This window comes from Berghia stephanieae, chromosome 14 (assembly GCF_034508935.2).
Source record: "Berghia stephanieae isolate SIO BIC M18660-M18661 chromosome 14, UCSD_Bste_1.3, whole genome shotgun sequence".
Classification (NCBI taxonomy): Eukaryota; Metazoa; Mollusca; class Gastropoda; order Nudibranchia; family Aeolidiidae; genus Berghia; species Berghia stephanieae.
In genome coordinates, this window is record NC_088373.1 from 15,607,290 (window position 1) to 15,617,031 (window position 9,742).

The window sequence follows — 9,742 nt, forward strand, 5'->3', positions numbered from 1 at the left end:
TTGAAACAGCACTGCCACAAATCCACCAGTTGTACAACAGTGACAATGACAATGGTCTATAAAATGTTCAAAGTCCTAATCTATTTCTACTATTTTTTGTTTTGTTTATTTGATATAAGAGACAGGAGTTCCTATGAATCTTACTTTATTTGATTATCTGTTTTACTCATCCACAGATGATACAAGCTAATTTTGGTTCTGACATAATTTGTGGACCCATAGAAAATAATTTTTTCCATTGTTATGAAAAAGATGGAGACTTGTACTACTTCAAATATCGCCTCGATTCACAAGACACATACAGTGGAAATTCCTTTTCGGCAGTCATTTTGAATAAACAGTTGCATCCCTTAAGGAGTAACTGGCAGATCTATCCAGTCACGAAAGGTATGTCCGACTATACTGAATATCATTTTTTTTTAAATTCTTTTTACCTAATTCCTCATACTTGCATTTTTCTATTTAATTTATTTATATAATCAAAATTGCTGTCAGTATATCATATTTTACTCGAAAATATTTTTAACTAAATTAATGACAATAAATAATTTTATCAAAAGTATATAATGCATCCTAATAGCATTAGATCCTTTTTTTCTTCAGTATTCATTCATTCATTCATTCATTCATTCATTCATACATCATACTTTTTTCTATTAAAATGTTTTTTAAATCAGACATTAAGTTTAGTATTGTTGTTTTACCAAATTATCCTTTTTTTAATAACCAAAATCACTAATTCTATTTTGAAGGTGATAAATCATTTAGATAAGGATATGAATCACATATTTAGTTTTGTATTGATACAGATTCTTTATCTGGCTGTCATATATTTTATAATATCCGATTATCTATCTTAAATCTCCAGCGCCAGACAGCACAAGCCTTGATGTTTTCCTTCCATTTCTTCTGGTCGTTGTCTCTCTGCTAAGAGTGCCATCCAATTTCACTTCTCTCCTTTTCCATAATAAATAATAAATAATAATAATAATAATAATAATAATAATAATAATAATAATAATAATAATAATAATAATATAATAATAATAATAATAATAATAATAATAATAATAATATAATATAATAATAATAATAATAATAATAATAATAATAATAATAATAATAATAATATAATAATAACAATAATAATAATAATAATAATAATAATAATAATAATAATAATAATAATAAATAATAATAATAATAATAATAATAATAAAATAATAATATAATAATAATAATAATAATAATAATAATAATAATAATAATAACAATATTATAATAATAATACAAATAATAATAATAATAATTAAAAAAAATAGTAATAATAATAATATGATGATGATAATAATAATAATAATAATAATAATAATAATAATAATAATAATAATAATAATAATAATAATAATAATAATAATAATAATAATAATAATGATGATAATAATAATAATAATATAATAATAATAATAATAATAATAATAATAATAATAATGGTAATAATAATAATGATAATAATAATAATAATAATAATAATAATAATAATAATAATAATAATAATATAATAATAATATAATAATAATAATAATAATAATAATAATAATAATAATAATAATAATAATAATAATAATAATATAATAATAATAATAATAATAATAATAATCATAATCATAATAATAATAATAATAATAATAATAATAATAATAATAATAATAATAATAATAATAATAATAATAATAATAATAATAATAGTAATAATGTTGATGATGATGATGATGATGACGATGATGATGATGATGATGATGATGATGATGATGATGATGATGATGATGATGATGACGATGATAATAATTGATAATAACATTAATAAAAACATATTTATATGGTATTTCTAAAGAGCATGATCATGGCAATGCTATGCTCTATCTGCTTTACATCATGAATTCTTAAATTACATTACTCACACATCACTCACATATTTCCTGCAACCTCAGTCAATATCAATTTAGATTTGTTAAAAATAAATAAACGTTTTCTTAATAAACGAGGGGAAAGAACGAAACCATGAAGAGCACCTCTATAATTTATGACATTATTAAAAGATCTAGTTTCATTATTAGACTTTTAATAGTTTCGGTTGAAAATTGATGGAACGTTTTGGTTCAATGTACCATTGGATCTGTTTTCAAATTGGAACCCTTTTACTTTTGTTTCTTCTAAAGACAACCATATACCACTGCATGATTGGCATTTTGTCCCCACTCATTGCTTCCCAATTCGATTATCTGCTCTGTTTTGTTATTTCAGACGGGCAACTCCAGTTTCTCACCATCAACGGGGAAACAAAGAGTTGGCGAAAGGGAGCTCAAAACTATACTGTCTAAAAGGGTGAAAAGTTGGCTATAACTTACAATGTCACAGGAATAAGCCATACAGCCAGCCATCGCATCAGCATCCAGGGATCGGACAAAAAAGAGTTAATTTCCTCGAGTGCAGAGCTTGCAATTAGTTCTAGAGTACAAGCTTCGGAAGGCACGATTTGTGTGTCCTATGTTGCTGACAGTTGTAATCAAACCACAGAGGTTCAGCTGATGGGTAAGCTTAGAATTTGTTTTTGCTTACTCTCTTTTTGAGATACAATAAAACGGTTTTGAGATGGTTGCTCACCAATTGCAATTTCTTCCATTATCTTTATGTGAGAAATTAGGGAGCAGACACGGGTGTAAGATAAATATCTGAACAAGTGTATGAAACGGTGCCAGACAAAGCTAGAAAGAAAAAGAAAAGAAAAACAAAAAAAAAAAAAAAAAAAAAACAACATCCCGAAAAACCAGTCTTCTTCTACTGGGGATCGAACCTTAGGCCTCCTTATTACCAGTCAAAAAATTTCCTAAATCCGATCCCTTTAAGAGGTGTCAAATTTAAGAATTTAGAAGAAAAGAAAGAAATTTAGAAATTCTATTAATTGATATAGTATTTAAAGGAAAAATGTTTGGCCAAAATGAAAAAAAAGAAAGAAAAAGATTTTGGTATTAGGCGTCAGATCGATTATTTGTGTCTGATATGGAAGGTTCCAATTGGTCAGTCGTGTATGACTACATTTTTAAGAAAGAAAGTAAAATTCGATTCAATTTTGAAAACATGTCATTTTTATCCGGTCAATATCATTCGCTGACATTGGACCCCTAAAAGCTGGTGCCAACTGTACTTTTTAAATTAATTAATACTATTTACTGTATAAAATGTATCATTTTCATCATTTAATCCTTTACATTCCTTGTGGACATAGGGCGCCAGCAGGACATCTCCATCGCATTCTGTTCTTTGTTTTTTTTCTTCATCTCTCCCCAGGACATTCGAACCAACTTAACTGCTTTGTCACAAGACCTTCTCTATGTTTTCTTTGGCCTCCCAACCTTCCTTTTTACTTGGGAGTTCTAGTCCACTGCTTGTTTCGTTATGTCTGGTTTCCTTCTGCTTTTCAGAAAGTGTGACCAATCCATTTCCATTTTCTTGTTGAGATTTGTTTTCTAATTTCCTCTCGTCCAACTTTTAACCACATGTCTTTATTACTATGTTACTCAGCCTATATGATATCGAGTATGTTTCGAAGACATCTGTTTGTGAAGGTTTTAAGCTTTTTACAACGAATATTGGTCACTCTCTATGTTTCTGAGCCATATCGAATGACTGCTTTGACGATAGTGTTACATTTTAAATTTATTTTTCAGATATAGACTTGCTGATTTATATATAGGTCTTAGAGTAATAAATGCATGTCGTGCTTTTCCTATTCTCGCCTCTATGTCTTCATCTATTCCTCCATATATTTAAACAATACTACCCAAATATGTAAACTTGTCTACGTCAAACAGATTGTTTTCATTTACTGAGATGGGTGTTGTTTTGTTGTTTAGTGATCTAATCGCCTCTGTTTTCTTTGTGTGAATTCTTAAACCAGTATGAGCTGCTTCCTTGACAAGTCTGCCTGTTTTTTTATTGTAAATGTTGATGGGATTGTGTGACAATATACAAACAAATATCATCGGCAAAGTCAAGGTCATCTAGATATTGAGTCGGGTTCCATTTTATTCCAGACTTTTTTTATCTCCCACAATTCTTATTTATTGGAAATGAGTAAATGAATGTATAGAGTTTGGTAATTGCAAACATTGAAATGCACACACTTAACGTCAGAGAGGAAAAAGCAATCTAGAATAATATTATTAATATCTCTTGCAAAACATTCCTCCAATCTTTTAATCTTCCATTGTATTTGTTGAATTTCGATAAACTAATTTGTATCTATCTCTGTCAAATTATGTTTTCTCCCTTTTTAAAAAAATGTTAATGCCTATTTTTAACGTTTCTCTCCCCTCCATTTCAAGTGAACCGAACTGCACAGGGTAAATCAAAGGCCTCCCTTACCATCTGTATTTGCGCGTTCTACTACCAAATTATATCAATGATGTTATTTCACCTCTTTTAAATTATTAATTATGAAACATTACCGTTTGTTTTATGTTTGTTTTAAGGGTTTTACGGCGCTTGCAACACATCAAGGTCATATCAGCGCCAGTAAAAAGGAAGAAACCGGGATAGCAAAAAGTTCTAGAGTTACAAGTAAAGCACAAAAGAAAAGGTAATACAAAGGGGAATTGGTACAAATAGGGAACAGATGTAGATTCCAAGAGCACACAGTCAAAGTACTCAGTTTGAGATCACCCAAAAGTCTTATCCAGACACAAGCAGATGTCCCAACTAAGAGGAATACATTCAAATGTTTACCAATCATATAATATAATATGCAAACTAAACATAATAAAATGCATGACAGAGAGATGATTTACAAGGAAAAAAATATAATCTCCCAAAACAATAACTATATATTCGACTGTTTCCCTCCCAGCCAAGGAACTCCGACAAGGATCAGGACAAAACTAAGTAATCTCATTCCAAGACAATGACAGGAAACAATTGGAAAATGCGTAATGGGGGATAGAAAAACATTACCGTTAAACCACTGCAACTACAATGCAATTTCTTTTACATTTTGAAATAAACTTTTGAGCTTTATTTTCTGTTTGGTTCTACTCAATCCAATCAGATCTTATAATTTGGGTTAAAACAGTTTTCTTTAAGACTTCTATTTTTTATAATCTTGACACAAAACTATCTTACACTGACAATACGCAATTCAAAATTTTAAAGCTGAGGATGTTGACTCAATAGAATTACTCTTCTGTTGTGTGGAATCTGAATATGCATTTGGTAGACATTCCTTCAAGGAATAAAGATACTCCACTTGACAAACGTCTTGTTTCGACAGGAATCCATCCAGTTGTTCACATTTGAAAAATATTGGAAAAAAATTGAGCTTTTATATAGCGCAATATCCACTAAACGTGCTCAAAGCGCTTTACAAGGGGTCCCTGACCAACAGCAACATTTAACATGTAGGACGGGACTTGACGCTTGTTAGGCGATATTACAATTGTTTCGGACAGAGACAACGCTGATAATAGCCAGGTACTCATTTTACACCTATGTACGGTGAGAGAATGTGAGTAAAGAGCCTTCTACAAGGACTCAGCTATGCGCCGAGCGAGGCTCAAACCCAGGACCTTCGATCCGAAAGCGAGTGTCATACCACAAAACCACATAGCCGCACATTGAAAACTCGGGGTTTATAATCTTGCGCATGAGGAAAACAGAAAAAAAAATTCAATAAATAAAAACATGAATGAAATGATAATGATGATTAAAAATGAACTCAGTAAGATTTTTAACATTTGGATCAAGTCTCTGGTTTTAGGTCATTGGGTAGCTGGGTGTCATTTTTGATATAGCGATTTAGTAAAGGAAATGTTTTCTGTTTAAAAAATGAAGGTAAAAATGTCATGTCAGTGTAGGACAGAAATGTGTTGTTTTTTCCCACTTTTTTGTGTGGAAATGTTTAATTATGATTCACCACTCTGGTATTCTTTGTGATTTCTGGTCTTTTGATTATTTAATATTTATTTACTTTTATAAGTAGTTCTTACCTGTTGTCTTTACTTTCATTTAAGAAGTATAGACGTCTACCTTTTCCTGGGCAAATGTCACAACTATCCAAAACAAATTTAACATTTCAAGACTAATTACAGCAGCTTTCAAACCAAATTCAACTTTCCAATCCACTATAGGAAATATCACGTACGTCCAATCCAAATTCAAATATTGTCCAATCCAAAATTCGGCAAGTAACTAAACAAATTCGGCGTAGCCAACTAAAATTTCGGCACTTTGAAAGAAAAACAAAATTTGGATTGAAAGCAAAATAAAGTATGGAAGCGACCTTTTGGGCGAAGCGATTTTCTTTTCCAAGCGACATTACTCTCATTTAATTAACAACTTTGCTGTAAGAATCAGCCGATGGCAGACGTCTGGTATACATTCAGTGTTGCCAGGTTGGCGGAATTTTATCATCGCGTGGCGGGGGAAAATGGCTTGGCAGATGGCGGATTTTTTTATTGATTTGTATACCAATAAAAAAAGTAAAAGTCTAACTTTCATGTCTAATTATTTCTTCGTTTTCCCCCTAAGCTTACCTTTAGGAGCATCTATTGTGAGTACTGTTGGCCTAGGTCTATATAACACAACCTAATTCAGATTAACCAAAAGTGAAACCAATATCCGACCGTCTAACTCCTGCTCAAACAAAATCGAAACTATGTGCCATGTCTCGTAAGTACAACCGATCTTGGGGGAAAAGACACTCTGATCTTCAAGACTGGATTAAACCAATGACAGGTGACGATACGAGAGTATACTGTAAATGGGCCTATTGCAAAACTGATTTAAGGGCACATCTGAGTGATCTATAGGATCACGCAAAGAGGTGTAAGAAAGTAAGCCTATGCAAAAGGTTATCTAAGAAATTTGATGCAAAACTGTCAATTATATATCAGCAAATGGGTTTAGTGAGTGCATAATGCAGGCATATCAGTTAAGCTTGGTCAGTGCATGATACGTTTGGGACAGTTTTATGTCCAAGTTCATGGACAGTTTATCGTGTTGAGTACTATTTAATCAAGCTTTCTTAAATTGGTTTAGGGTGTTGAAACATGTGAAACGGGCATTTATCAAAATAATGTTATATCAAAAAAGGCGGGGTTAAACATCAATATGTTGGAATTGACGTTTCAGGTTTGAATATGATTTGATCTTACTCTTAGGGGTTGGATTGTAGATCGACAGGGAACTGTCGAAACTACGACAAGGGGGCGTGAAAATAATGGAACTATGGATAAACTTTTTATAGGGATAAAAGAGGATGTTTCTAAGGAAAACGGGATTCTGCATTCAACTTTACGATGAGCTGCACTTTCCTAGAGTCCTAAGAATCTTTATATTACGGACTTAGAATTATTCCACGTATATTAAAATGGTTACTTAGGCAAAATGAATTTACATTTGGATTGATTTTACGTTTTGGAATTTATGAAGCTGATTGAACTATGACCATGCAATTTGATTTGGATTTCGGAATTATCACATGTAATAAAGCTGTAAGAAATGAAACTTGGAATCTGGATTTTTGTTTGATGTTGTACATTCAGTTATCAGCATCGGCCCTTGAACTCTTTCGTCATTATTAACGTCTACAACACAACTCAAAGGATAATCTATCAAAAGCACCACTATGCTATCACAAGCCATTACATATGTGTGCAACTACGCCAAAGAGGGAAAAAACATAAGAAAATTGCAGAGCCATGATGTGAATTTGGGTGAAATCAACCCCGAATCGTTATGCCTTTAAAAAGAAATAGCCGTGTAGACAGTTGTATATAGGTGAGTAGCGTTTAGTAACATGATTTTTACTCTGAGACAATGTACTATTGTTGATTATAAGTATTTTAAATCAAATGGTGGATTTCTTTGGCGGATTTTGGGCAAATGTCACAGGTAAAGTAGGGTAAAGTTGGCGGATTTTTGCGAATTTCTGGCATAAAGTTAGCGGAATTTTGCAAATGCACCTGGCAACACTGTTGAACCCTTTAAGCCCGTTCACTCGTTTTCTCTCTTATCAAAGCAGCAACAATGCCTCGACAAAATTATCGAAAAATTAGTGATGAAGACAAGATTATGTTACAGAGATGCTGCGATTGCTGCGGAGAGTATCTTCTTGCATATCAACTGGGAATAAAGCGATCAACCGCTTGCTCCATTGTTAAGAGGGGATTTTGATGGCGTTGTCTCAGTCGCCCAAGGAGAAGGAAACTGACCTCACTCAAAAGTCACTGAAGAGATTGAGGGAAATCCTGATGCAACATTAAATTTCATCAACTCACAACTGAGACTAATCATACCAGATCCACCGCATAATATTTCGAATTCAACTAGATATCGCAAACGCACTAAACAACTCGCCATTCGTGACGATACAACTGAGAAATTCGCCTGCTGAAAGAAACAGCGACCGAGTGAAAGCAACAAGATTAACAACTTCGCTACGTGCCATTTCCGCATTTCCCAATAAATGCGCCAAGTTTGTTGACGAAGCAGGTAAGTTTAAATGTTTAGGCTACTCATATCGTGAGAAACGAATTAAAAAAACAAAAAACAAAAACAAACAAACAAAAACAACAACAACAAAAAACAACCAAAAAACCTACAAAAAGATGTACATCTATGGGTTAAATAATTGAATAGAAAATAAATAGATAGATAAATAAATAGGTCAATACATAAAGAAATAAATAAATAGATAAATAAGTAACTATCACTTGGCCTTCTAGTATAAATTTTATATATCTATTCGTAGCTATATATGGATAAAATGTTATCCGGAAAAAATAATTAAACTACAGACTATTTATTTTTTTGCCAATACAAGTTTTATTTCTTCGATAAATACGTCTCTAAAATGGTAGACTTTAAAATCGGATATATTACCTTATACATTATACTATATGAAGATACGTTATATTTGTATATTATGATTCTATATTTTGTATATTATAATAATGTATCAGGTTATATTGTTTTATGAAATTGGTTTAATCAGGATTATACGGATGCTGGTCATGGTAAATAAGAGATAAAAGTCAGTGTAGACCAAGAAAAGGTCGGACAAGCATCTAATATTTTTTCCCATAGCCGTTGGAAGAAACTACTTAAAATGTCGCTGACTCTTTGTTACGACTCGGAGCAATAACAGTCCACTTTTTTTTCTAAATTCAATTTCGTCATGCAAGAGGTGCGACCACATCCATCTTTAACAAAAAGCTTTACACAAGAACCCTCTAGGACTTACAGTTTGACGTCATTTTATGGTTTGTGCAGCGGCTAGTGAGTTGTTAGTTGAGCTCAAGGAAACAAAGGATTCCATTGGTTGAACTAGTGACTATAACTCACGATTTGTTTTTTCCTGCGGCCAAAGACTTGTCTTTTGGCGCCAGTTTGTGGTCAGTGTCAAGCGACTCGTCGTTAACGACTTGTCATGTACAATAGTCTTCACCAGTCGTAACGTCACTTCCTTCCTAATGACGCATGGTAACTTAGTAACACTGGCTCTAAACTATCGGAACAATGGCGGACGCCCGTAAGAAATATTTATCCGGCGAGCATAAAAGCGTATCTAGAGGAAAATAAACCCATAAATTTTGTTCATGTTTTGACTTTTACACATTCTGATCACAAGGCCTATGAAAAGTTCTAGCCAGCATGAAGAATAAAATGTAATGATTTTCTTTGTTTA

General features: G+C 31.9%; 1 protein-coding gene across 3 annotated transcripts in view; it reads left to right on the forward strand.

Annotated features, from left to right (window-relative positions):
- Positions 1 to 5,073, forward strand: part of LOC144959891 (uncharacterized) — a 9,129-nt gene extending 4,056 nt beyond the window's left edge. For all 3 annotated transcript variants that reach the window (XM_078892706.1, XM_078892707.1, XM_078892708.1), the window contains 3 exons: positions 177 to 387; positions 2,305 to 2,592; positions 4,386 to 5,073. In XM_078892706.1, coding sequence (XP_078748832.1) covers positions 177 to 387; positions 2,305 to 2,381 — 288 coding nt within the window. In that variant the 3' untranslated portion in view covers positions 2,382 to 2,592; positions 4,386 to 5,073. The remainder of the gene's footprint in view (positions 1 to 176; positions 388 to 2,304; positions 2,593 to 4,385) is intronic.
- The last annotated feature ends 4,669 nt before the right edge of the window (positions 5,074 to 9,742 follow it).